We start from the raw sequence: 23,239 nt of genomic DNA, 5'->3' as shown, positions 1-23,239 counted from the left end.
ATTCAGCAGCTTTGGAAACTTTACACTATGGATTAAAATATCTAAAGGACTTAACCGAGAATGCCCCTAAAAAGGGTTGAATCTGGTATTGTCCACATAGGCACACACACACACAAAATACACATCCATACTCTTTACATGTATACATAGACACACACGGACATATATCCACATAGTGGATATATGTGTGTGTATATATACACACATAGTGTATATGTGTGTGTGTGTATACACACACATACATGTATGCAGATACACACATATCCACAGGCTTTTACAAAGGCCAGTTAACTGGTTAACTCTGGTTTCTAAGGAAATGTTCCTACCAGCTCCTTTACTGATGCCATGTCCACTACCCCTGTCTGCAGCTGTGGGAGATTTTCCCATGCCACCAGCCTTCACTCAGTTCACACCCTAACCAGAACTGGCATCTTCACATGGGCTTACATCAAGCAGTGGACTAGAAATCAGCTGAATCTGAAGCTAGGGCAAACAGTTAATGATAGTGAAGTTTCTGAAGAGTTGGGTGACCATGAGCCCAGCTATGTTTGGGGCATGTTGATGTCAGAAAACTTTGGTGGACTGGCCTGTGACATTTCAGGTCAGAGCAGGAATCATCCACTGCCATTGCCTGAAGGGCTGAGCCATGCCATAGGCCAGTGCTGTTTGGGCATGGAACCAAGAAAATGCTCATGAAAGACTCCATGTTGGAACAGAGACAGAGTTAGGGAACCTGGGTTTGAATCCCCACCCTATGGTGATGCTTCTGTCTATGTGACCTCAGACAAGGGCTTTAATTTCTCCAGACCTTGGTTGCCTTATCTGTACAATGTAGGGCTTGGATTAGATGGTCATCTCCAACTCTATGTCCTAGAAAAATCACTTTGTGAACTCTCATCTCAACATTTGTCCACAAGAGGAATCAGGTTAAAATGAAGCCCAGAGCAGACTGAAGGGGCCAGAAGAGATAGGTGGCAACTTATACCCGTTGAAGGGTGAGTTGTCCCCTCCTGGTAGCCTCAGTGATGGGGAGAGAGAGAAAAGGTGGATGAACCTAAAGAGCTGTGTAGCACCAGCTTTTGGATGCACATCCTTCTTCCTGGCTGGTTGACTGACTCCTAACCATGAGCGGGCACTTCACTGTTCCTGGCAAGCCATTCTGATCTTGAGTAGCAATGGTAGACTTTAGACATAACAGAGAAGATGGGAAAATGGAAGAAGGAAGAACAGCATCAGGAATTTGAGAGAAGAGGAAAGGAGAAGTAATTAAATAGCAGAGAGTGAAAAAATGAGAAGGATGAGATTTCTGGTGGGGAGCACCATCAATGATCTCAGAGGCCTCTTGGGGTCTCTAAGAGCATCCTAGATCATCTACTGCTAGGAGAGAGAATGTCAGGCTCTGGGGTAGATGAGACTCCCTAAATCAGACAGGGCAAATTCTCATGAGATCAGTCTACTACACTCAAAGGCTTATGGAGGCAGCCAGCTGGCCTGGGTTCAGAGGATCCAAGATTTAAAGCTAGAAGGTACCTCAGAGGTCATCTCCAGTGACCTTATTTTACAGAGAAGGAAGCTGAGGCCCAAAGAGGAGAAATAACTTGCTCAAGGAAACAAAGGAAGAAAACGGGACAGTTAGGACTTGAACTTAGATCCTTTGACCCCCAATTGTTCCTTCTTTCCAGCCCATAGTACTTCCTGATACCTGAAAAAATTTCAAGCTTGACCGCCCACTTCTTTTGCTCTTAGTTTAATAAAATATAGGAAAGAGGAGCTGACCCCATCTCTCCCCACCCCAGCCCATTTCTCCACAGGCTCTGCCTTGCTTTCCTGGTTCCTGGTGTGTTTGTGTGTGCTGAACTCCAGGCCATGCACCAACTCCATGCACCAATCTGCTGGAGTGCTGACAGATCTGCCTGCCTGGTGGTGCCCAGCAGACCGCTTAATCCTGGGTAATCCTCTCTCCTTCATTCATTTGACACTACATGCCCTTTACCCAGCAGGTTCAGTAAACTTTCTTTCCTAGCAGTGGTCATGCTGTTCTCAGAGTTGGCTTTACTGGAAGAAGAAAGAAATGAGGCACCAATTATTCTGCAAAGGATTCTTAGCCCCCACCCATGATTTTCCCCCTAAGTCTATAGAAATCTACACTAGCCATGGCTGGCTCTTTGCCTGCAAGAATATAGAAGCTGAGAGACAATCTAATCTTAACCTGTGCCACCATGCCCTGCCCCCCCCCCCAATTTTCTCTATAGCATCACCTCATGCCTGGATTATTGCAGTAAACTTCTGGAGAGTCTGCTTGCCTCAAGTCTCTCCCCACTCCAGTCTATCCTATAGTCAGTCACTAAAGTGATTCTCCTGAAGTGCAGGTCTGATCATGTTACCCCCTATTCAGTAAATGTCAGTGGCTCCCTATTACTTCCAGGATTAATACAAAATCCTCTGTTTGGCTTTCAAAGCCATTTTTCACCTACCCCCCTCCTTCCTTTCCAGTCCTCTTCCACCTTACTTTCTGTCATGTATTCTCGGATCCAGTGACACTGGCCTCCTGGCTGTTCCACAAACAAGACACTCCATCTCTGTCTCTGGGCTTTCTCTCTGGCTGTCCCCCATGCCTAGGTTGCTCTTGCTCCTTTGCTCTGACTCCTGATCTCCCCAATTAAAATCTCACCTTCTACAGGAAGCGTTCCCCAACTCCTCTTCGTTCCACTGCCTCCCCTCTTAATTATTTCCTACTTAACCAGTCCCCAGCTTGCTTTGTTTATATTTGTTTGTGTGTCTGTTAGACTGTAAGCTCCTTGAGGGACCATCTTTTTTGTCTCCTTTTGTATCCCTGGTGCTTAGCAAAATGCCTGGCACATAGTAGGCACTAAAGAAATATTGATTGCTTGATTGAGAAGCAACTTCTGCTCAAAGACCTTCAACAAGGAAAATCTCTGTTATTTCTATCTCCCAAGAAAATCCATTCCATTTGGGGGCAACTAACTGTTAGGAAGTTTTTCGTGAGATCCTGGCTCAACTTTCCTTGTTCCAACCTCACCCACTGCTCCTGGCCTGACCAAGAAAGTCAAATCCCTTCCCACATGACAGCCCTTTAGCGACATAGAAATAGCTAGCCTGCTCTACCTAAGTCTTCTCTTCTCCAGACAAAAGAGGCCTTCATGCTCCATGCCATGCTTAGGCAGGACCCTTTGCTATCCTGGTTGGACGCTTTCCAACTTAGCCGTGTCCCTCTTAAACTCTGGTGCCCAGAGCCTAACATGATATTCTAGACATTGCTATGTCCAAGTAGTTTTCTTTCCCTCCTGTATCAAGCTCAGACTCCTTTGGATGGTTTAGAGGATCATAGATCTTGAGCAGGAAGGGATCACCAAGGCTGCCTACCTGAACTCCCTAGTTTTACAGAGGAGCTCTGGGGAGGTTTTAAATATCAGAGGTAAGATCTGAATCCAGATCGTGTGCCTTCAGAGCCAGTGTACATCGCTTGGACTCTGCTTCCTTCCCAGCCAGTTGTCCAGCATCTGTGAGGTAGTGGATCAGGACTTTTCCCAGCTCTTCTGGCTGCAGGTGTAGAACTCTTCCCACTAAACCAGACATAGAACTCAACTACAGGGTTTTGACTGGAAACTAGCCCATCCAGTGCTGGGGAGACCAGGCTCAACAGGCACATAGACTGATATATTCCACCCTTCTAGTCCACTCACCCCAGCCCAGGCTATTGCTAACCACCAGTGATAACCCCGAGGGAATTTTGAGCGTGTGACTGTAAGGCAGGTCAAAGCAGGCAAAGTTCTTTCATGGTCCTTCTCTTCCTTCTGCCTCCTCTCTCCCCTAGGTGCCAAGCACCCTCATGAGTGCCATCTTCCCTTCTTCTAAGTATCACAGCCCATCCTGACCTGTCCTCCTCAAAGACTGAGACTATGAGGTTCCAAGGCCCCTGAAGCTGCTCTGATTGTGGGACCAGAGAAAGAAGGGTCCAGTGAAGGGACGAACATTACAATGTTTCTAGCCATACTATTTTAATTCTAGTTAATGGGAAAGGACTGGTCACTTCCCTGTAACTAGCTAGGTCAGATGGGATGAGCCCCAGTGTCCAGAGTCTTTGGCCATCCATAAGCATTACCCCCCCCCAAAATATCCAAACCTGTCATCTCCTTGGCCCTGCATCATAATATTTTGATAAGAAAACCTTTCAACACTGGCTTCTTTGATCTTCCTTGCTACTCTGTTTGACTTTTAAAGCCCTTCTTAAGCTGGCCTCTTTCTATTGTACCAGTCGTGTTATGCATTACCACCCTCCATACACTCTTCAATCTAGCTAGTTGGCCTAACTCTTGTTCCTCATACAAGACACTCCATTTTCCATTTCTGGACTTCGTGCTGACTCTTCCCCATTCCTGGAATTTACTCCCTCTGTTTTTATGCCTCTTAGTTTCCTTGGATGAATCCAAGACTCAGCCCAAATCCAACTTTCTGCAGAAGGCCTTTTTAGCCCCCCCAATCCAGTGTGCACCATGCCCCCCCCCATCTGGGCCCTGCCTGGCTGAAATTACATTCTGTCTTCATTGTGTGAATCTCATATGTACCAAGTTATGTACATTCCATCTCCCCCCCCAATTAGAATGTGACTCCTCAAGACCAGGGAATATTTTTTGCCTTTAATTTTATCCTAGCACTTGGCACGGCACCTGGTGTATGATAAGAATTTAGTTAATATTTGTTGACCAAGTGACTGATTTTACCTCTGATCTTATTGAGAAGCCCTCTACTATTTCTCCATGTTAGATAATGTTAGACCTTGGATTTAGATCGACAAGATTGACTATATTAAGGAAAGGTCCATTTTCCCCTCTGCTTTGATTTTAGTTAGTATGTGTTGCATTTCATTAAAAAAACACCAAAACCCTTTTTTCTACATCTATTTATATAACCATGTGATTTTCAAAATTGTTTTTGTCACCAATATGGCTTATTACCTTTATAGTGTTCCTAATAATGAACAGATCTCATATTCCTAACATGAGTCTGATCTGGTTCTAGTGTCTACTTTCAGCTTCTTTACTGATATTTTCTTTTATGTTTTTGTGCCAATATTTGTTAGAGATTAATATGTTGCTTAATCTTTTTAGGAATTAAAATTGTAGAGTGTGTGAGTAGCTGGGTGGTGTGGTGGATAGAAAGCTGGGTCTGGAGTCAGGAAAACCCTAGCTCAAGTCTGGACTCAGACACTTACTGGCTGTGTCACCCTGCATAAGCCACTTAACCATGTTTGCCTCAATTTCCCCATCTGTAAAATGAGCTAGAGAAGGAAATGGCAAACCACTCCAGTATATTTGCCAAGAAAATCCCAAATGAGGTCATGACTAGTCAGAAATGATTGAAATGACTGAACAACAACAAAAGAGCATGTGTTAGGGAGTAATGTATCAGAATACTACAAAGGTAGGAAGGGGCCAGGTTACGGAGATCTTCAAGTGTCAGAGGATTTGATATTTGATTCTAGAGAAATGGGGATCTGCTGCAGTTTATTGAAGGGGTGGGGCAGATAATAGAGTTAGGCTTGTGCTTAAGGAAAATCCCTTGAACAGCTGCTGCCTTCTTATAGCTGAGTCTCAGAATTCTTTGGGGATCTTCTCATTCATGAAGCCTTTCTTGAACCCACCATCCCTCTCTATCTGACAGTGATCAGGGAGTGGAATCAGGAGCAGAAAAGGGGGAATGAAGAAAAAGGTTCCCTCTTAGAACCACTAACTGAGGTACTCTATTAAGTCCTGCCTTTAATAGGCAGTGGGTACTCCCTGGCTATCTCGCCTTGCTTTCCCTTTTGTGTGTCAGTTGGCTTATATGGCTAATGAGGGCTCCTTCAACTCCTAGTAATGGTCCTATCTCTCACCTTCCCCTAAAACCTCCATTATTAACATCTAGTTTTGGACTCCATTATCTTTCAAATCTAAATGTCATCTTGGCCTTTTCATCCTAAGGCTCCATAGGGATGGGGTCATGACAACTCTTCTCTGGAGTCCCCTGGTCCCTACCATGAGAGTCACGTCCTGAGGGCAGGATAAGGACCACATTCCAGGGCCTTGGCACTGGGTGTTCACCCTTTGTGTTGCTAGAAATAAGTTCAGCCTGCCTCTCTGGCCTGACCTTAAAAGTGAGACATAATTCTAACAGACAGGAGGGAGATGCATTCCACCCTGATGCAGGGAAGGCCATTATCAGGTCTCCACTTGGTATTCACTCCATCAGCCTGAACTGGTGTGACAGTTTTGATGATGGAGAGACCCAGGAGACCTTGCAAGGCTATTTGTGGAGAGACAAAGGCAGAGGCAAGAAAAGGAGAGGCTGGGATGATTCTTTTTAATCAAGGTCTGTAGCTCTATCCTGAGTAGCTAGGATGGTTACACAGAAAGCCTCTCAGTACCTTGGGGGCAGAGCAGAATCTGAACAAGAGATACTACTAGAATGTGGGGACTCGGCCAGAAAGTGTCAGTCTAAATGGACTGTTGGAGAGAAAGAAATTGTTACAAATATGCAATATTATCTACAAATTAGTTGCAATTTCACAATATTTTCTGCAAATTATCTAGTTGCAGATTTGCAATATTAACCGCAAATTATCTACTTTAGTCCCCTAATTTTACAAAGGAAAAACTGAAGACCAGAGAGACCTACCCAAGGTCACTCAGAAAGTGAATGGCAAGGCTGAGAATAGATACTGGGAGTGTTGAACCTGTGTTTCTTCTCCCATCCCATACTTAGAATACATTCAAAGTGGAGATCAGCCATCCGCAAAGGTGCCCTTCTGAAAACATGTTTCTTAGGAGGTCAGAGTAGCTTCCAGATCTCTAAACACCTATATGATCTATATAATTGCATCTTCTCCATACACTTGCTTTTCAAAGGGACATGCCCTGTGCAAATGACCAAGGACAGTTACTCTATTCAGGATCTCTCTCAGGAAAAAAAAAAAGAAATTAGAAAGTGGCTCAAACTTTCATGAGTTTGATCACACTAAGGAGACCACATGGTGTAATGGAAAGAATGCTAGATTTAGCGTCAGAGAACCTATGTGCCAGTCTTGGCCTGGCTATTTCTGAACTGAGTGACCTTGGACAGCTCCCTTCTCCTTCCTGGCTCCTCCATTTCCTAATCTAGAAAACGAAGTTGGATTTGGTGATTTCTGAGGTCTTTCCTAGCTCTAAATATATGGCCCTATGTTCCCATGTCCGTGACACCAAGATGGAAGAGTATCCAGAATGGCTATGGGTGGGTGCTGCTGTTGGCCATGCTACTGCAATGCTTTTGGAAAAATGGGCCCTCGTTGGCCTCTCAGAAAAGAAGAGAAATGAACATGTACCCAGGCTGCTTACAAGAATTTCTACCTATGTGATTAAACCCTCTGCTCTAAGCTCTACTCAAAAAGGGTGAGATATTCACATGAAGACATAAGCACTCTTTTCTACCTTTATTCATTCAAGTAATTATTAAGGGACTTTTGTGTGTCAGGTGCTAAGGATATAAAGAAAAAAAAAGGAAAGTTCTTGCCTCCAAGGTGCAAGGGGATAATGTATAAACAGAAAATTTAATAAAAATGCATACAGAGTAAGTTATACATGTGTGTTGGGGGGTAGCAGCTGGGGTGTGCAGCTATTAGATACTGGGAGAATCAGGAAAGGGCCCCTGAGGAGGGGGCATTTGAATTGAGCTTAAGAGGAAGCAGCATGGAGGGAGAGGACTAAGTACAATCAGCTTTGGTTCTGCAGTAGTTAACAGCCTGCTCAGCCTTTTGCTAAGACCTTAATCCTGCTGAAATGGGGATCAGGTGTCTGGTCTTTGCTAGAGCGCTGCAGAGGAGGGTTAGACATAGGTAATGTTTTTCTTCCAGAATTGAGCAGATTTTCCACTTCAATGTTTTAAGACACAAATAAGAGGTGACATAGGCAAGGCCAGGCAAGGCTGGGCTGGGAGTCAGAAGACCTGGGTTTTAATCTGGGCTTTGGCACTTAGCATATGTGTGGCCTTGAGCAAATTCCCCCCACTCAGAGCTTAGATTTCCTCATCAATGAAAGTGGGATAAAATCATTTGCACTATATGATTCACATTTTTGTGAAGATTAAGTAAGATTGTTGAATTCAAACCCCTAAATTAATTGAATCTTCAGTGTACAGTCCACAGCACTTAGCTCGTAAAGATGCAATGTTTAAATAGGGCATAGACCCCTCATGTACCCTGCCCTATTTGGATGAATGGATGAAGCATTTGTAGAGTACTAACTATGTGCAAACCATCATGCTGAGGGCTGCGGATACACCTAGAAAAGTAAGGCTGCAGCTCTCAAGCTTCTCACAGTCTGTCGTGGAAGGCTGCAGCTGCAAGTCAGATGGCCTTCATCACAATCTGGAAGGCTTGGGGTCAAGACCTGCTCCTGACATCCAATCTCTGGAACTCAAGCAAGTCACTTAACCTTTGTGCTCTAGGCCAGATGTGTCAATCATGCTGTCTCTCTTCTGAGTACAGCCCAGCACCAATTCAAATGTAATTGGAAAATTACCCAAATGAAGAAAAAGATCATATATCATAGATAATGTTACATTTTAAAGCTAAGTCAATGCGCGGCTTGCAGGGATTCCTTTCCATGGTTTAGTGCTCCCCTCCTCTTTGAGTTTGACATCACTGCTCTAGACACTTTCCAAAAGTTGCTACTCTGCATTAGTGAAAAGAGTTTGCCACATCAGTGAAATCACAGGCCTGGACCCCAAACGTCCATAAAAGGAAGCAAAGCAGTGCGTTATGTGGGCCTGAAGGGGATCGCAGAGCTTAAGAGCTGGGAGGGATCTCAGTGGTTAGTTAGTCTGATTCATAGACAAAAAGGTAGAGCTTCTAGAAGGGCTTGCTGGAGGATATAGGATCTACAGCGGATTTCAAAGGATGGGGAGAAATTCAACTCCTTAGGTAGGGTAGGGGGCACATTCCAAGTACAGGGAGTCCCGTGAACAAATCCAAAAAGTGGGAAAGCACAGAACGTATTTGGGGGATGAAGGCTAGATCTTCAAATGTGCCTAAGCTCCTTGAGGACAGGGACTGTATTTTGCCCGTTTTGTATCCCTAGCTAGCCTCCCAGCTAGCACAGTGCCAGGCAAATAGTAAGTACTACTGGATTGATTATGTGGAGAGGAATAGTAGGTGAGGAGCTACCCTCAGAGCCAGGAAGAGGTGGGTTTGAGCTCCTCCCTCTGACATTTAATGTCTTTGTTGTATTTTTTTCTTTTTTTCCCTTTACTGTCTTTTGTGATCCTGGCCAAATCACATGACATCTCAGTGTCCTGGAGAGGACTATATGTTATATCATAATGGAATTAGGTGAAGGAACTCAGAATGTTCAACCTGGAAAAGAGAATATTCAGAAGAGATGCCATACTGGTATTCAGACATCTGACAATGAAGAGTGAATGAAAATAAGCATTTCTTAAGCACTTCTTGCATGCCAAACACTATTCTAAGGGCTGGGGATGCCAACACAAAAGCAAAGTCAGTCCTTGATCTTAAGGGTCTTACATTCAGATGAAAGGAGTGGACAACCATAGATAGGGAGGGCCCCTTTGGTTTAGAAAGGCACAGGAATGGTGAGGGTACCCCATGGGATATTAGGCTTATTGACCTAGCCTTGCATGGAGGAATTGGAGTGAAGACCAGGGAAGAAGGAGTGAAGTGAAGCTGGCTAATGGACTTATCAGAGATCACACAGCTGGAAGATACCAAATCCTAGATTTGAACTCCACTCTTTCCTCTCTAGCTTCACCCCTATTTGTACCATGTTATAGTCAGTCAGCAAGCATTTATTAAGTGATTATTATGTGCCAGGTATTATTCTAAGCACAGGGATATAAAGGCATATAAAGGCTACGAGATCATCTTATTGTGTTTTTTAATTGTGAGGTCAAGAACTTGCTCATTTATTTCATGGGACCTATAGCAGGTTTTAGAGGTAGAAAGTGACATAACTCTGCTTTACAAAGAGTACCTTTACTATGGTATTGAGAGTGGTTCTGTAGAAAGGCATAGAAGGAACAGAGATAGGAATGCTGGCTAAGAGGCTATTATGGTCTCTAGTCCAGGCACAAGGAAATGAGCTGGCATGGCAGCAGTGGAAATGAAAAGGAAGGAATTGGTGAAACTTTTTATTAAGGAGATTTTAATGATCATTTTAATAAAAACAAAATTGAGAATCTAGGTCAAATTGTATTTCTGATGTACATCATTCCTACCACTGGCCAGACTGGGCAGTGTTTTCTATTTTAATGGTCTTATTGCATCAAAAGGATGGTGTTCTTAAGACAATCCCCTACATATTCCTTCGACAAACAAGGGCTAGGGAAACATATCATCCATAACAATTCCCTCATCTGCTGAATAATAGGAACCCCATGGATCCAGCTAACATGTACTGAGCACCTACTGGGTGTGTAATGTAATGCCATCTTCCTTTGGAGAAGTCTGGCCGCACACGCACTGTGAATGAGGCGTGTGTAAAAGAAGCTGACATTCCCAGCAGTTACTTGGTAAACATTAGCTCAGCACTGAAATACTTTCCTTTGCTTCACTGCAGTCACCCGGAAGAGCAGCTGTGCCAAGGAGTGGTCTGCAAGCCACAGCCACGATGGGGACAGAAGCTGGCGATGCACAGGCGCAATCGTGCCCGAGGGCAAACTTCTCCTGCAGGTTAATGCTTCAGGCATGCTTTCTCATTGGAGTCTGTCTAACGCTCTTGCAAAGATGTCTTCTCTGTAGCTGTTACTGATTGTTTAAGGCTTTTCCTAATAGGAAGTACCTTTTTTGATAACTAAAGAACTGTTAGGTGAAATCTGTTTGGGCAAAGACAGGAGGTGGGTGGGGCTGAGTCACAGCCTAAGCTACTGTTCCCAAACCTTCTGCTAGCTCAAATCTGTTCTGTTTGTTTTTAAAAATAAATTTGACCAAGAGCTGTTGTTTTTATATTCTCTACACTTCCCAGGGTATCCCCTCCCCTACCCAGAGAGCCATATCTTACAACAGAGATTAAAAAAGAAAAAAATAGATGAGCAAAATGAATTGGTGCAAAAAGGTTAACATTATCCATAATGTTACGTATCCGTAGCCTCCCATCTCTTCAAAGAAAGGAGGGACGGGCCTTTTCATATTTCTTCTTTCGGGTCAAGTTTGGTCATTGTGAATTTCATGTTTGTTTCATATAATTTCAATGTCATTCATTTCATTCATGTCCAACTCTTCATGATCCCATTTAGGGTTTTCTTGTCAAAGATCTTGTAGTGGTTTACCACTTCCTTCTCCAGCTCATTTTACAAGTGAGAAAACTAAGGAAAATAGGGTTAAATGACTTCCCTAGGGTCCCCTAGCTAGGAGGTGTTTGAAAACAAATTTCAACTCATGAAGGTGAGTCTTCCTGCCTCCAGGCCCAGTGCTTTATTCACTGGGCCACCTAGCTGCAATTCCATAGCATTCAGGTTCTGTTAAAGTCTCTATCTGTATATCTATATCTATTTATAGAAATACATAGAGATAGATATAGCTCTCTCTCTCTGTTGTTTAGCTCATTCTGCTTATTTTGTATCAGTTCATATAATTCTTCCCATGCTTTTCTGTTTTTATCACATTAATCATATCTAAAGTCTAGTAATATTCCATTTTATTCATATACCACAATCTGCTTATCCATTCCTCAATTAGTGGACATCTACTTTGTCTCCAGCCCTTTTGCTACTAAAAAACACTTCTATAAAGATTTTTTGGGTTTGTGAGGTTTTTCTTCAGGTTATTGACATCATTGGAGTATATATCTATGTCTGGGACAAAGGGCAAAGCATTTTGCTTGAAACTTTTAGGAAATTTATTATTTTCCTGATTAGTTAGCATCCATGAATGAGGAAGCCAGGATAGCCTAACAATAGGAAACTTCTGACCAAGATCTCTCTCTCTCTCTCTGTCTCTCTCTTTCTCTCTCTCTCTCTCTCTCTCTCTCTCTCTCTCTCTCTCTCTCTCTCATTTCACAGAACAAATCCCTTTAATAAAAGGATTTGTTCTGTAAAACTTGGACCCAGTCAAAAGGCTGCACCCAAGGACATAAAAAGCCACAATGAAGTCATAGGTCAACACAAAAAAAAAACAAAAACAAAAACAATTCACTTTAGCACACATCACTAAAGAGCAATTTTATATGGATTCTGTCCAGTTGTGGCACAATGGAAAGAGCACTGATCCTGAAGTCATGGAACCTGAGTGTGAATTCTGTGTCTGCTCCTTATTACCTTGGTGACATTGGGCAAATCACTTCACATCCCTGGGCCTCAGATCCCTTATATAAAAAAACAAGGGGTTGGGACAGATGGTCTCTGAGGTCCCTTTGAGCTCTAATCTCTGGTCCTATAACTTATAATCACAGTTTTTATTGCTAACACAGGACAGATAATCCAACCTCAATGAGGGGCTTATTGAGAACTGGCCACTGACATTTCTGCTGACGATCAGCATGATGGGCTGAAGGTCGGGCACTGGGGGCACTAATTAACCTCTGGAGTAAATTCCCACCCACTGTGTCCTTCTCAGTAAAAAGAAAGACCATTTGTATCCAGAATAAAGGAAAGTGAAAGGGAAAAAACTGCAGACCTGGGTGATGAAGGGGAGTGGTGAGCAGCAATAGCTGAGCTTGGTGCCATGTGTGCACCAGACCCTAATGATTTCCGACATGCCTCTACATTAGTGAGTTGGGGAAAGTGGGCTGGGGTTGGATGTCAAGGTTTCAAATTGCCATTAGCAGTGAAAGTCATGGAGCCAATGTTTTTAGCTCAAGTGTTGGGAGGGCTGTACTTTATCAGCAGTGTCCGTATGTGTGTGTATGTATGTGTTCATGTGTGTGTGTAGAAGTGGGGGAATAGAACTATTATGTTTTCATGAAATAGAATTAGATTAATCAATTAAGAATTTATTAATTGCTTACTACGTTCAAGGCACAAGTTCTGGGGATACAAAGAAAATATAAAAACTGTAGCTATTATAAATATTGTCTAGGGCAGCTGAAACCAAAAGAAGATAGTCTCTAACTTAGGCTGGGGAGCTGGAAGGGACCTTAGATATCAAATAATCCAACCCCCTCCTTTCACAGGTAAGGTCTAGGGAGATGTATGGACTTCTACTGGCTCACATGTTCTTCTAAGTGGTGGGGTTGGGATTTGGGCTCAGATTTTCTGGCTCTCAATCTCCTGCTTTTTCTACAACCCTTTCTGCTGTAGAGCTGGCAGATTACTTTTGTTTTGGGGTTGTTTGAGTCTCTGTCCAAACCAGAAACTTTCTGAATAGAGGTCCGTTTAGAGGAGTCTTCATGGTTCTGGGAGCCAAGGACAGGACTGAAAAATAGAAAATTTCTGTTTTATCTCTGTCCTAGCCCTATCTTTGCCTGAGAGGAAGCTGTTTAACTCGTCTGCCAAATGAGGAATGAATGCACTGCCAAATAGCCTTCAGGCCGTTATTGTATTCACGAATGAAGAAAAATGAATTACTTTCCTCCTACAGTTAACTCTTCCTTAATTAGGATCTAGTTCACATGGGGCCCTTCTTGAAGACCTAGAGGGCCACATGTGGTCTCAAGGCAACAGGTTCCCCGTTCCCACTTCCCCTCCCCACGTCTAGTTATATAGGGCTATAATTATCTGTTGGTCTTACTTGGCCCTCCAATGTTTCCCTGGAGTTCACTTCCATTTCACAGAATCTGAGAATTGGAAGGGACTCCCAGGTTCATCTAGACCCAGGCTGTAGCATACCTTTGACCTTTGGAACATTGACAATATCCAGCCTGGAGGAGGAGTCCACCACCTCCAAAGGAACCCTGTTCCTTTAGGGACAGCTGTTTCACGTTGTTGGTTCATTTTGACCTTGTGATCTTCTAAAACCCTCAGATCTCTTTCATTGAAACTTTTCCTCAGCAATGTCTCCATCACCCTTTACTGGTAGGGTTGATTACCTGAACCCAACTGTTTGGACTTTATATTTATCCCAGTAAATGCCATCTTTTTGGTTTCATCCTCTTGTTTTATCATTTCAAGGTCTTTTTGGAAGTTGATACTCTCCTCTAAGGTGCTCACCCTCCTCAGCTTTGGGTTCCCAGCATATAGCTATACCTTTATCCAAGTCATTGATAAATCTAGTCGGCAACACACATCTTTTGGTTTAGTCATTAAGCTAAATCAGAAACCACATAACTGTTTTGTTGTGTCTTGCAGCCCCTTTCTTACCTTCTTTTCCACAAAGAGGGCATGAGAGAAATTTTCAATGCTCTGTTGAAATCCAGACATCCTAGGCTTCTGCCATTCCCTTGGTAGACCAGTCTAGGGTAGCTTTAAAAAAATCAAGTTAGGTTGACCCCATCTGTTCTTGATCAGGGCATCTTGGAGATGATTGCTTCTCTTTCTAATAATCCTTTTAATAATGCATGCCAGAATTGTTACAAAAGTAAAAGCTAATTTGACCTTCTCATTTACCCCAGGCTTTTCCTTCTTTTGAAAATGAGGACAAAGTCTTCCCTTCTCTGGTTCTTTTATACCATTCCTGTTTTCTCCAGTTTTGCAAAGATCACTGCCCAAGACTCAATAGTCACAGCTGCCAGCTTTTTCAATCCCCTGGAATCTAGCTCACCTGGGCCTGGAGATTTGAATTCCTTCATCTGGAATTTGGATTTCCTGCTACCCATTTTTACAATGTTTCCCACTCCAAAGATCACTCCTTTTAGCACAGAAAACAGAAACAAAATAATAATTGAGTTATTCTTTCTTTTCTCTCCTGTCAGTAATCTTTCAGCACAGTCACCATCTACCAGCCAGCACTACTCATCTCCTTTTTATCTGATGAGAGTTGTGTGACCTTGCACCTGAGGGTATCATCGTCACTCTCAGTATGCCAATATCAACTGCCCCTCAGCTAAAAATGTATGGAGAGGATCTATTAAAGGCAGCTGAAAGACACGAGACCTATGGGGAAATTGTATATTGCTTACATTACAAGTGATAGAACTGGGAACTTTGGGTTCTTCCACCTCAGTTAGAGATGAATCAATAAATATAAACAGAGCCTGCACTGAGGAAGGAAAATCAGTCAGAAGCTAAGTGCAGGAGTCAGAAGCTGGGGACCAAAGACACAGTAGCTTCAATCTGAAGAGAGAAGCTGCCGATGAAGACGTCTCCTGATGCTTAAAAGGAACATAGTATGAAAAAATCAAAAGACAAGAGAGCCTGCCTCTGATTGAATCAGCTGAGAATACTGACTGACCCTAGATAGGCTTAGCAGTTGTTTTTCTTATTGGAGGAGAGCTCTGTAGCTGCTGAAAGCTGATTGGAGGAAATCAGAATCTTGCTGCTGGGGGAAAAGTTTCTGGGCTTATTGCATTTTATCACTATCTACACCTTAGGAGATGGGAAACCTCTCATGTGCTTGACAGTATTGGACTCCACTGCCCAGAATGAGACATCTTTAGGTTGAGAGGGAGAGACTTCTCAGAGCCCCAAGAGGATGTCCAGAGGATTTGTAGTTCTTTGGCTTAATGGAATTGCTTTTCACTGAAGTAGGTTAACACTTTCTCAGTACCTGCTAAGAGTGGCTTTGTGATAAAAGTGTCTGACACTGCTTCAGCAGTCCAGGAGTTTCAGAGAAGTAGTTTTGACCAGCAGGTAGCATACGGTATAAACTGTACTCTTAAGAGACCAAGGGCATCAGGGCCTGAAGTCCAGAGTTGTGAGTTGCTCCAAGAATAGGATTAGAGAAATACATGGAAGGTTTCAATGTGTATGCTCACTCTCCCCTGTGGACATTCCTTGCGTTGGTGGGACAATGCGACCTAATTATCATTGCTTTTGTTTTCTTCTCTGGTAAATGATTCAAGATTAAGAGTCAATGTCATTGTGACTAATTTTGTTTAAATAGAATATGCACTGTTAGATGCACACGTAGCAGTAAGAGAAGTGTATTCTTCCATACTGGGGTTAAGGTTAGACATAAGTATAGGACCTTAAGAGTCGAATTGTAATACTATGGTGGCGCCTAGGACTTACCTCCATTCCCTACTCCCAGACTTGTGTGTGCCAGTATGGGATGGGATGAGAGAGGGAGAGAGAGAGAGACAGAGAGAGAGACACAGAGACAAACAGAGAGAGAGACAGAGACAGAGAGAGACAGAGACAAACAGAGAGAGACAGAGAGACGGAGAGGAGATGACATCAGTGTACATTAGTTAAGATGCCACACTCATGAGCTATTCTGTCTGTATTAGTGGGTTGATGGCCATGCCTGGGCTATATAGCTCTTACATATTTTCAAGACATGTTTAGTCCCTTCTTAGGCTCACACTTTCTCACACCCAGACATTTTAACATAAGATAGAATTTCTCTCAGGCTCCTCAAATTCTTCATCCCCTTTGTTTTCCTGTTAAATCACCCTTTCCTTTTTTTTTCAAGAAATGTGTCATTCTCTGTGATAACCTGGAGACTATAAAGGAATTCCTTCCTTCCTCTGTGTGTTTTGTTCTGCTGTATCTATTTCTTAACACTATCAGAAACACAAACATGACACATACTCTGTAGACCACTGAAAAAAATCTCTTTTGCCTTTTGTGCCTTGCCAAAGGGGAGATCCCAGCAGGTCACAAAGAAATTGACCAAGGCACACATAGGAAACACCTGGTACTGCAGGAGAAGCTGGGGATTTGTTGTTCACTTGTTTCAATCATGTCTGATTCTTCGTGACCCCATTTGGGGTTTTCTTGGCAGAGATACTGGGGGGGTCTTCCATTTTCTTCTCCAGCTCATTTTATAGATGAGAAAACAGAGGCAAAGAGGGTGATGTAACTTGCCCCGGGTCACACTCAGGTCTTCCTGATTCCAGACCCAGCACTCTGTCCACTGCACCAGCTAGCTGCCTGGTGGTAGGGATGTAAGAATGTAAAAAGTACACAGTACTTTGGACTCACAAGGAAATTACTTTCTAGTAAGGGAGACGACAAGGACATAGATAAGCATATAAAAATAAATGTAACAAATAATGCAATCATTTTTAAAGCTAACAGATAGCTAAGTTTCAAGGAAGACTTTTTTCCCTTCAGGAGTCTGTCTTGGTTATTTGGCCTTCAATGTCTAATAGGCATTTTCTTGCCAACTCCCAAATGCAAATAGAAGCTTCTTTCAGTTCTCCTCTAATAGAAATCCTTTTCCAGCTTCCTTCTGTCTTCATTTCTTTTGTTCCTTCTCCCTGCTTTTTAGATTTCTGAAATTCATCTCCATCTTCATTTCAACTCTTTTAAGTACCATTTTTCCCCCTAGAGGGTGGGTGAGCCAGAAAACGAGAGCTGAAAATCACTGAAACTCTGTTCTTTGTTAATAATTCTGGTAAGTAAATGACCAGAAAATGCACTTAATAAGCACCTACTGTGGGCAGGATGCTATGCCATGTGACTATGAAGTCAAAACCTCCTTGGCCTTGAGGAGCTTATATTCTGGGGTGGAAGGAGGGTAATAAATAGGCCAATACTTACAAAATAATTGGGGAGGGGGACAGCACCAACAACTAGGTGGATCAGGAGAGGATCCATGTGTGAGGTGGCACCTGAGATGAGCTTTGACAGATACTGGGAATTCTTTGAGGCACAGGGAGTACATTTCACAAACAGAGGACAGAATGTCCAAAGACATGGAGAGTCCAAAGGGAAGATGTTGATATGATTGACTGTAATGTAAGTTTGAATTTCTTTTGTCTTTACTACTTCCTATCCACAACTGAAGCGAGTGATCAGTAACTACTGAGTAGGGTGATGAAGAAAGGCCATCTAGACATAACCTAAAAAGCCATGCCTCTTGAGAGAAATACATGCACAGGATCAGTGTGAGGACTTGCAGGGTCTTCACCTTTTTCTGCACCCACTCCCCACCTTGGTAGGTGGCAGACTGCTGAAGCCTATGGGCCCCTTCTCAGAAAAATGCTCTTAAATGCCTTAAATAAAATGTAGAAGTTTGAAAAGGATAATTTCAACTATAATGAAATAAACTTATCCTTTTTTAAGTTCAAGGATTCTAGGTTAAGAACCCCTTCTGGAGGGGAGACGACATTAACCTTCTAGCTCAGGAAGAAGCCGGAAGATCCCATTAAAAAGTGCCTTAATAAATCCAGGGTACAGGGTAGGTCAAACGTAGGTTGTTCACTAACTGGCTTTGTGTGAAAATCTGAAGTGGATGAGGGGAGAATCTGGATGATTTCTTGTACCATAGAATAAATATCCATGGAAAATCATCTCAGCAGGAAATCCCATTTTGCATCCTTCACACATATCACACACAGAGCCTGTTTGCCTGCTGTGTGGTTAAGTAAACAGAGTAGCTGCATGCCATGAAAATCCTCCTAGAGTAATCTGGACACAGCCCAGGACAGCAAGTGCCCCAAGATCCCAGACTGGCAGGAGACCATCAATCATTTATTTTAGTTTTTTGGCTTGGAGCCTGAGAAAATGCTTCCAAGTACAAATGTCCCTCCCAGAAAGAAAAAGATAAAAGCTAATGGTGGCTGAATCATTGTTCCAAAAAGTAAAAGAGACATTTAGAAACTTAAGGGAAGACCAGCACTTTTATTGGTGCTTTAGAGAAGGAAGAGATAGACTGATCTGAACAAGGTAACTACACTGCAGAAAGTTAGTCCTAAAACAATAGCCCCTGAATTCTCAGCAATGGCGATGCCTGACATGGATAAATCAGAGACTACAAAGTCACCTCATTTCAGCCTTACGATAACCCTAAAGATAGGAATGATGGGTGTTATTATCCCCGTTATTTCAGACGCCCTTGGCCGCCCAGCTGTACGCTAAGAAGTCTCAACTCCCTTTCTCTTTGTTGCCTTCAAAGACAGCCTGGCTGAGGACAGCAGAAAAATAGGCCAATCTTTAGACACAAGCCAAGAAACCCTTCTTCTTCTGGGTTTTATGTGCTAGCTGTACGTTGGCCCAGCTGCTCAGATGGACTGGTGATCGACAGAATGAAGTCTGAAATCAGATGGATTTTTGTTCTTCAAAGATCTGTGAAGCACCTTAGAGAATCAGCACATATAATTCCTACATTCAACAAATGAGACCCAAAAAAGCACAGTGTTTTGTATGTAGTAAGGTCCTATAAATGCCTCATTCATTCATTCATAGAAGTGAAGTGACATCTCCTAGGTTACTCCATCACATCTAGAACCCTATCATCTGAGAGAATATTTACAAAGCACTTAGCACGGTGCCTGGCACATAGTAGGTATTTAATAAATGCTCATTTCCTTCCTTCAACTACCATATCATACTGTTGACTCATCCTGAGTTTTCAATCCCCTAAAATTCTGAGATGTTTTCCTACCTGTAGATCCCCCATCCTTCATCTGTATTGCTGACTATTTGAATCCAAGTAGAAAACTTTACATTAGTTAATACTGATTTCTGGAAAAAGAGTTGATATTGGCAAAGCAATTAGCGAACTTTAAGGGACTATATAAATGCTACCTATCCTTAGAATCATCATTTTTGGTATTATTGTTGCAGATAATTGTCCATTGGCTCAAATGGAATTGCAAGCAACAATCCCTTTATAAACTTGCCAGTAGTTTTTCCTTTACCCCTCACATATATTTCAATATTTCAATGGACAATATGACTTCACCCCTTTGAATACTGTACCAGGGCAAATTCTGACTCATCCTCGTTTTCTCAATCTATGCAATCTGCCTCCCTGTCCTCATATCTGTCCTCCATAGATTAGCCCTGCCCTGCCCCAACATGCTGGAAACCTCCCTGCAATGTCTGGGTGATACCATGGGAAGGGCATTGGCCTAGGAAGGATTTGGGAGCTCTGGGCTGGAAGCCTGACTCTGCTGCTAATACAACAGGCTACTTTGAGAATTTTGCTTCATTTTACCTTTGGGCCCCAGGCATTTCATCTTTAAAATTCAGAGGACAGACTAGATGATTCTTTTCAGTTCTAAAATTCAATGATTCCTTTGAATTATAGCCCCAGAAAGCATGGAGGAAACCAAACTACCCGCATCAACCAAGGAGATGCTCTATGCTTCTTGAGGAGTGGAACAGTTTCTTTCCTATCTTTATATCCTCAGGGCCTAGCACAATTCCTAGCAAATAGTAGGTGATTAATGAATGCTTGTTGCATGACTCCAGAGATAAGAGGAAGAGAGAAAAGCTGATCCTGAATTTGTCTGTTCTTTCTCTCCTGTAGGCCCTGAATGGTTTTGTGCTGGTGGTCACCTCTGAGGGGTTAATCTTCTACTCCTCTCACACTATTCAGGACTATCTGGGATTCCATCAGGTTAGTATGCCTCTTACTGAAGCTCTGATACAGGCTTGGTTGCATTTCTCCCTCAGTGCCTGGAATTCTGGATTGTCAGACACCCTGTGACACTGCTGTTCAGTCAGTTTTCGGTCATGTCTGACTCATTGTTTAGTCCATTTGGTGTTTTCTTGGCAGAGACACTGGAATGGTTTTTCTGTTTCTTTCAGCTCATTTTACAGATGAGAAAACTGAGGCAAATAGTGTTAAGTAACTTGCCCAGGGTCACAGCTTGTAAGTGTCTGAGACCAGATTTGAATTCAAGAAGATGAATCTTCCTGATTCCCAGCCTAATATTCTATCCACTGGGCCACCTAGCTGATCTGCCCTGTGACATAAGAAATATTTATTCCCACTGAAAATTTGTATTTCATCTTGAGAGAGAAGTTAAGAGCCTCAGGCCCCACAGGCCCTGCTAGAACTCAGAGCATTCAACGTTGTACATATAACGTTTGGACCCCTTGTGCCATGAACCTATTAGGCATTCATCAAAACGATATTCTTCAGTGAGTATGACAAACAATCGTATATTTAAGGAATGGCCTTGTCAACACCAACAGAAGCACTGCTGAGCTGCAACAGTCCTGATAGAAGGGGAAACTGCAGCAGTATGACAGCAGAATGGTGAGCAGCATTGGTCAATCGCTCCTGTTTGCCCTCTTCATTCTACCCCTGGTCCCTTGTCTGAGGAGATTTCCTTCTCTCTTCTGTGAAGTTTCATCAAAAGATCTGCAATTCTATTCTTTTCTTTAAAGCTCTGAACCCCCTTCCAGAGACAATGTGACTTGCAAAAAACCTTGGTGTTTGAGCCATCTCTTCCTCTTCTCTGGAGATGCCAGGCCTCGTAATTTCTTTTTCCCAACTGCAGTCCCAATAAGTATCTCCAGACCACTAAAGGCCTGAGATTAACACAATTTATAAAAGCAAAGTCCATTTATCTTTCTTTATTTTAAATGTCTACTTCATCTTTATAAATTATGTTAGCCTTGGGCCTTTACTAGGCCCAGCCTTACTGGCCCCTTTCTTTTTGGCCAATAGCTCCACTCATGCTTCTGCTCCCTTTTCCATGTGGTTGCTCACAGCCTCCCCTTCTCCAGCTGTGTGTCCTTCATGTCTTGCCTGTGTCTGATTAGGATCCGTGTTCCTCTCCGAGTCTGACCTCAGCCTGGACTGATTTTTCAAACTGACTTTCAAAGGCCACCCAGATGACAGCCTTTTGTGGTTCATCCTATGGTACTGTTCCCTTTCTAGTTCATTCAAGGGATCATTCTCTGGGGGAAGTAAAAATGGGTTACACACCCTTAGTTTCCTGCTACAGAAGGTGAGGCTTCCCAAAGGGAAAGTTGCTTGACCTCATCTTCTTAGTCAGTTACAGTTGGGTGAGATCATTCAAGGAGGGTCTGAAGAGAAGAAACAAGTATGGGGCACTGAGGTCTCCCTGCTCAAGGGCCCTGAGGAAGGCTTTAGTTGGACTAATAGGAAGAAGACAGAGGTCATCTGTCTTCCTGGGGTTTGTGAAGGAGGTGACAGAGAGCCTACTTAAGCTGGTCAAACCTGATGTCAACTACGTAGTTCTGGTGATTCGTGTGGAGATGATCCATCTTAAAGTATTTCTTGTTCTTACAAAATTCTGGAGAAGAGACTAAAAGGTTTTTTCATTTTCATCTGCACAGCTGGTCAAGGGCAGGGGTTTCAAAAGAGAGAGGTGGATTCAGGATGTAAATAGCTGGGTAAGAAGATGGCATCTCAGAGTGGGATTTGGATTTCTGGGCTTCTGTCTGGGGACACAGTTCACCTAACAAGAGGCAGCAAAAAATATTTTTTTTCTACTTAATAGTATCCAATTACATGTAAAGATGGTTTTCAATATTCACTTTTATAAGATTTTGAGTTCCATATTTTTTCTCCCTCCCCATCCCCATCCCCGAGACGGCATGCAATCAGATATAGGTTCTGCATGAACAATCATATTAAACATATTTCCACATTAGTCATCTTCTGAAAGAAGAATCAGAACAAAAGGGAAAAACTCTGAGAAAGAAAAAGCAAAAAATCTGCATTCAGACTCCATAGTTCTTTCTCTGATGTGGATAGCGTTTTCCATCATGAGTCTTTTTGAACTGGCTTAGATACTTGCATTGCTGAGAACTAAATCTATCAAAGTCAGTCTTTGCACAATATGGCTGTTACTGTGTACAGTGTCCCCTGGTTCTGCTCACTTCACTCAGTATCAGTTCATATAAGTCTTTCCAGATTTTTCTGAAGTCTGTCTGTTCATCATTTCTTATAGCACAGTGGTATTCTATTACATTCATATACCAACTTCTTCAGCCATTCGCCAGTTGATGGGCATGCCCTCAATTTCCAATTCTTTGCTACCACGAAAAGAGCTGCTATAAATGTTTTTGTACATGTGGGTCCTTTTCCCTTTTCTATGATCTCTTTGGGATACAGACGTAGTAGTGGTATTGCTGGATCAAAGAAAGGGTATGAACAGTTTTATACCCCTTGGGGCATAGTTCCAAATTGTTCTCCAGAATGGTTGGATCGGTACACAACTCCACCAAGAGTGAATTAGTGTTTAAATTTTCCCACATCTTCTCCAACATTTATCACTTTTCTTTTTCACAAAAAAAAATATGTATTAACCCAAAATGCTGTGAATTAGGTCAAGAGGCTTTTAAATTGAAAATGGAGGCTAAAGGGCGAAAACTGCCCACCTAGATCTAACTAGTCAGATAGCTCAGAGAACATAGTACAACAGAGGAAGAAGAATGCCAGTCAGAGGCCCAGTGATTTACAGGAGAGAATATCAGCAGTGAGAGGAAGAAAGGAAAACCT

The 23,239-nt window shown here is 42.7% G+C and overlaps 1 protein-coding gene across 1 annotated transcript in view; it reads left to right on the top strand.

Annotated features, from left to right (window-relative positions):
* The window catches only part of LOC118857007 (aryl hydrocarbon receptor-like), a 69,477-nt gene that overhangs the window by 23,104 nt on the left and 23,134 nt on the right, over positions 1 to 23,239 (top strand). The window contains exons 3-4 of the mRNA XM_036767592.1: positions 10,611 to 10,723; positions 20,288 to 20,377. Coding sequence (XP_036623487.1) covers positions 10,611 to 10,723; positions 20,288 to 20,377 — 203 coding nt within the window. The remainder of the gene's footprint in view (positions 1 to 10,610; positions 10,724 to 20,287; positions 20,378 to 23,239) is intronic.

The sequence above is a fragment of the Trichosurus vulpecula genome, chromosome 7, assembly GCF_011100635.1.
Source record: "Trichosurus vulpecula isolate mTriVul1 chromosome 7, mTriVul1.pri, whole genome shotgun sequence".
Taxonomy (NCBI): Eukaryota; Metazoa; Chordata; class Mammalia; order Diprotodontia; family Phalangeridae; genus Trichosurus; species Trichosurus vulpecula.
The sequence above is the reverse complement of the archived record's forward strand: the minus strand, read 5'-3'. Positions and strand labels throughout refer to the sequence as shown.